Raw genomic sequence first — 6,048 nt, forward strand, 5'->3', positions numbered from 1 at the left:
TCCTGCTGTTCTTGACCAATTCAATGACCATAAAATAATAATAATTGTCATGATTTATTATTATATAATTTATTATTTTATTGTGATTATTATAAAAAAGACAAATATTAAAATAAGTTGTATTAAATATGTTGTAAAATAACATATGCGTAATAAAAATAAATTTATTTTACAGTAAAATTACAATTCTAATATTTCCATCTAAAAGCATTAAGAAGCATTTCAAAAGAGAAGTTTCTCTGTGGTTTTCCGCCAAAATAAAAGCTCTATGGTTTAAATGTTTGAAAGCCAAAAAAAAGCAAACATAAATATTAGTCTTGTAATTTTACAGTTGTTATATAATAATAATAATATGTAAAACTTATTATGAAATACTTTGCAGTTCAATAGTATAGTGATATTTCTTTGATTTAATTTTTATAATTTGATTAAATGATGATAATAATATATTAATAATAATAATAATAATAATAATAACTACAATTAGATGTTTGCTCTACCTGTTGTTGTTTTTTTTTTTTTTTTTTTTTTTTTTTAATGAAGTAATGCACATACAGTTTCATGGCTGACCAAAAAAAAATCTATGGCAGTACATTTTTTCAAGTCCATTGGCAGGTGTGGCAGAATATTCGTTTTAGGCCCTGGCCATATCGCTGTATCAATTTAATTTCAATATCTCATGCAGCCCTTATACAAAGAGTTTTTGCTCTTGTCTTACATGTACTCGTGACCTTGCAGCACATTTACAGGTTGGAGAAAAGGCCTACAACAGTGTTAAATTGCTCGCTTGGAATATCAGTGACATCAGTGACGGTGATTAATGAATGTGTCAGACATGCGTTCCTGTGTTTTGCTAGTGCTAAATGCTTCAGTGGGTTTTTAGAGGAGTTTCAGGAGAATTCTCTATGTTTGAATGTCGATTTCACAGATTATAGGCTCTTTCAAAGGTCATGATGCCATTGAGTGTGTTTACTTATGCTGGATACATACTCTACATGACGCACGCAAGTGCGGCGCCACGTTACACATGCTTAATGCTAGTATTTATGCTTCTGTGACGGTCACAAACCTCAGTTACTGGGGCTGATTGAAGAGTTTCCTTCAAATATACGCATGTGATCTGAAACAGGATTATTATCGTTAACTAGAACCTTAAAAAAAAATCTAATTTCATTACTTGAAATAAAAAACATTTAAACTTTAACTTAAAAAAACTTTTAAAAAAAACTAAATTATTTTATTTCAACTATTTGCCAAACTTTTCTCATTTTCATTTAGTTTAACTTGATGTACTAAAATAAGTAAAACTAAAACTGAAATAAAAATTAATAAAAAAAACATATATATATATATATACATATAGACAAAATGTAATCCAAAACCTAAAATTACTAAAACTTTAAGAAAAATGTAATCATAAAATTGCTAAGATTGATGAATAAACTGCTAATTAATTAAATAAAATTACTAATAGATTAATGATTACTAATAAAATTACTAATAGATTAATGGACTAATTATCAATAAATTAAATAAAAATACTAATAAATGTATGCATTACTAATAAAATTACTAATAGATTAATGAATACATTGTTAATAAATTAAATATAATTACCAATAGATTAATGCATTACTAATACAATTACTAATAGATTAATGGACTAATTATCAAAAAAAATAAAAGGAAAATACTAATAAATTTATGCATTACTAATAAAATTACTAATAGATTAATGAATAAATTGTTATTAAATTAAATATAATTACTAATAGATTAATGCATTACTAATAAAATTACTAATAGATTAATGCATTACTAGTAAAATTATTAATATATTAATACATTACTAATAAAATTATTAATAGATGAATACATTACTAATAAAATTACTAATAGATGAATAAATGCTGTAAAACACATTGCGCATTGTTAGTTCATGTTGGCTAATGCATTTACTAATGTTAACAAATGAGATCTAATACTGATTGTCTTTGTGTTGCAGGTCTGAGGTGGGCACCATCTTCGCCCTGAGCTGGCTGATCACATGGTACGGTTACGTCCTGTCAGATTTCCGGCATGTTCTGCGGCTCTATGATTTCTTCCTGGCGTCTCACCCACTCATGGCCATCTACTTTGCCGCTGTGGTAAGGAGGAGTGTCTCTCTGCCATCTGTACTTTAGTCGCTCCATCTCCAGCCTCTCAGGAAAGTCGAGGCAGTGCTGTGTTATGACCTTTTCAGTGTTTGTGAGAGAGAAGGGCTGAAGTGTCTTTAAAACTATTTTTAACTTGACTGGGCATCCTTAAATCTCAACAGTCCTGCCACAACATGCTGAAAAAGCCACTTTCACATTTAAATTGAACCATAATAAAACCATATCTGCTGTTCACACTAGCATCAGCTTTTCGTCGTCTTGCTGTTAAGATACCATCACACATCAGCACCAAAACACTGCTAAACTCCATGAGTCATCGCAAATGACCTTTAAATGCTGCGCCGTTCTCTTCATCTGCCTGGATTTGGAGAAACGCTTTAGTTTCATTTGTCCACTTTGACAACATTGACTTCCAAGTCAAAAGAAAGACAAGCGCAAGGCACACCAAGCACGGTTTTTCTTTTAAAACTGCACAGTGTCAAGATGAGCATCGCATTTTAAAAAACACAAGACTTGAGTATTCATTTATTTCAGTTTTAGTAATTTTACCACTTCAACTTATTTCAACTTCTAATTTTATGTTTGTTTTTAATCTAATATATTATTATTATTATTATTATTATTATTATTATTATTATATTTAATAATAGATAATAAATATTATAATATGATTATGATAGTTTTTTTTGTATTTTTTTTTATTTCAGTTTAGTATTCATTTATATTTATTTCAGTTTTAGTCATTTTTGTTCTTCAACTTATTACAGACAGATGCCAAGGCAACATTTCATTTAATTTCATTTCAAGTTTTTTTTTATATTAAATGATAATATCAATAATAATAATGATATTATTGATTATTATTTCAATGTTTCTATTCAGATTCCATTTGTTTTCATATTAAATAATAATAATAATTATTGTTATTATATATTAAATTCTTCTCTGTCTACTTATTATTAAAATAAAAATATTTATTATTAATATTATTATATTTTGATTATTTATTGTATTTCAGTTTTAGCAATTTTAATACTTCAACTTAAACTTATTTCACTTAGTTGCAAATGCAACATTTCTAATTTTCATTTAAGTTCAAGTTTTTCATCTAATATTTACATTTTATTTTATTTCAGCTTTATTTTAATTACTGAAAATGATTTGTAGTTTTAGTTAACAATAACAGCATTGGTCTTTACTGGTAAAATTACACCTTCTCATCAAATTGCCAGAGCTGATTTACTTGTTTACATCTGATCTCTTAACAGGTAACTTATAAAATAATTAAATACAATTAATTAATTATTTTTTAATTAATTAATTATACTACTCTACGTGCCTCCCCTGACATGCTCTGGCACCCCACACATGAGGTAGACCTATTCCACTTGAATTCGCTCACGTGATTGGTCGAGATAAGAGGTGATCCCGCCTGGGTAGTGTGATTTATATAGTGTCATTTCTAATTACACAGACACTGACGCTTTTACTCAGAGTACCGGCAACATGTCAGAAGTGGCGGTACGCACAAAAAAGTGCAGGTACTCTGAAGACTAAAATATAGAAGTGTTGGTACTAGACTTGTGCCGGTATTCGGTAATGCGATATATCACGGTAATGAATACGCACGATATTGTTATCGTGGGCTTATAATATGATTATGATAGTTTTTTTTGTATTTTTTTTTATTTCAGTTTAGTATTCATTTATATTTATTTCAGTTTTAGTCATTTTTGTTCTTCAACTTATTACAGACAGATGCCAAGGCAACATTTCATTTAATTTCATTTCAAGTTTTTTTTTATATTAAATGATAATATCAATAATAATAATGATATTATTGATTATTATTTCAATGTTTCTATTCAGATTCCATTTGTTTTCATATTAAATAATAATAATAATTATTGTTATTATATATTAAATTCTTCTCTGTCTACTTATTATTAAAATAAAAATATTTATTATTAATATTATTATATTTTGATTATTTATTGTATTTCAGTTTTAGCAATTTTAATACTTCAACTTAAACTTATTTCACTTAGTTGCAAATGCAACATTTCTAATTTTCATTTAAGTTCAAGTTTTTCATCTAATATTTACATTTTATTTTATTTCAGCTTTATTTTAATTACTGAAAATGATTTGTAGTTTTAGTTAACAATAACAGCATTGGTCTTTACTGGTAAAATTACACCTTCTCATCAAATTGCCAGAGCTGATTTACTTGTTTACATCTGATCTCTTAACAGGTAACTTATAAAATAATTAAATACAATTAATTAATTATTTTGTAATTAATTAATTAATTAAAGGCTGTGGGTGTCCATCTGACACATGTATAACGTTAACAGAATGTCTCTATCCTCATGAATAGCGCTCTTTTGCAGAGAACAATAGTTTATACTTTTCCTGTGATTACAGTGTTTGAAAATGCAGGCAGTAATGAGAGTACAGAGCAATGCTCCATGTCGTATAACCCCTCAGACTATACACAAGCTTTTGTAATCTAAAAGAGGATGTTGTTTACCATGTTTTGCCTCCGTGTTTGTTAATTCACTTATTTAGGCGAAAGGTAATTCATCCACACAACAACAACAAACGTGGCTCCAAAGAGAGGCAAAGAATTTTCTTTATTTTTCCACTCCTTCCTCGTCTGACGCGAGAATCAAGGGCACTTTGTTGTAACGGGAATAGTTAATTAAACAACTCTAATGAATTCACCAGAGGTTTGTGTGGAAGGCTGCGTGTTTGTGCTGGAATCTTTTAAACGCGCCTCTTTCTTCTGTCTCCACGAGCCGCTCCTCTGCTAGAGACAACAACGAAAGCAAAGGGGGCCAGTGGCCGGTTGAAGTCAGGATAAGAAAGCCAGCAGGAAATGTAGTTCATCCTGCTTCTTAGGTAGGGGATGTGCTGGGCTTCGGTGCACTCGCACACTGCTGGACGTGACCCAGCTCGGCTCTGAAGCAGAAACGGGACTGCTCTTATTTGACCTGTGCTGGGATGGATCGTAGAGACCCATGCTGGAGTCTATCTGATCCGTAGTGAACATCTGTGAACTCTGGTGTATTTTATGGTTAGACCTTACAGGCAGCCTCATTGCTGTTTGCGTATACTGTAAGTGAAGGAAACGGTTTAGTTTTGCTAAGCCTTGCACATCCAAGCATAAGTTCTGGTCCAAGATACAGTAAATAATGCACAAATCTGTACATAAATCTTCTGTTCCAGATGCATACCACATTATTATTATTATTTATTAATTTTTTTGTTCCTCAGTCTTATTTAAATGTTCTTTCTGTTGTCAATGTCATATATGTATGTATGTATGTATGTATGTATGTTTGTACCAAGAGTGCCTAAAGCGCCTAAAAACACAACAAATTCCTTGTGTGTTTGCACACAGTTGGAGAATAAAGCTCATTCTAATTCTGATTCTGAAGATGCATCTTATTCTGACCAAGAATCACCCACTTAGACCAGAAGAGACCATATGAGTAACATCTAACATGACCGACCATAGTTATTTTTTTCCATGTGATGTTTACAAAGAAATCATTTACATGTTTTACAGACTTATTTTTGAAAATGCATCTTGAATTATGATTGCCATTGGCATTTTCTTTTCTAATTTAAGTCTAACAGTTTTTTTTTTTGCTTAAAACAAGAAAAAGTAAACTAAATTAATTTCGTTTTTTAATTGTTTTTTCAAAATGTAATTTACAGTTAGTATTTTTTGTGTATTATAATTTAGTTACTATATTATAGTAATTTACAATCAAAAATTTTAAATGATTACAATTATAATTATTTAAAATTTTAATTGTCTTACCCTTAAAACATAATAGTTATATGAAGCAAAGTTTAAATATATAATATATACAGTATATAA

At 29.2% G+C, this 6,048-nt stretch overlaps 1 protein-coding gene across 1 annotated transcript in view; it reads left to right on the forward strand.

Moving 5' to 3' along the window:
- LOC107694745 (TBC1 domain family member 20-like) overlaps nt 1–6,048 on the forward strand; it is a gene marked incomplete at its 5' end in the record, with an annotated part of 38,270 nt that overhangs the window by 10,962 nt on the left and 21,260 nt on the right. Inside the window, one exon of the mRNA XM_016494424.1 lies at nt 2,006–2,147. Within this exon, the coding sequence (XP_016349910.1) occupies nt 2,006–2,147 (142 nt within the window). The remainder of the gene's footprint in view (nt 1–2,005; nt 2,148–6,048) is intronic.

The sequence above is a fragment of the Sinocyclocheilus anshuiensis genome, unplaced genomic scaffold (genome assembly GCF_001515605.1).
Source record: "Sinocyclocheilus anshuiensis isolate Anshui unplaced genomic scaffold, SAMN03320099.WGS_v1.1 scaffold1497, whole genome shotgun sequence".
In the NCBI taxonomy this organism is placed as follows: Eukaryota; Metazoa; Chordata; class Actinopteri; order Cypriniformes; family Cyprinidae; genus Sinocyclocheilus; species Sinocyclocheilus anshuiensis.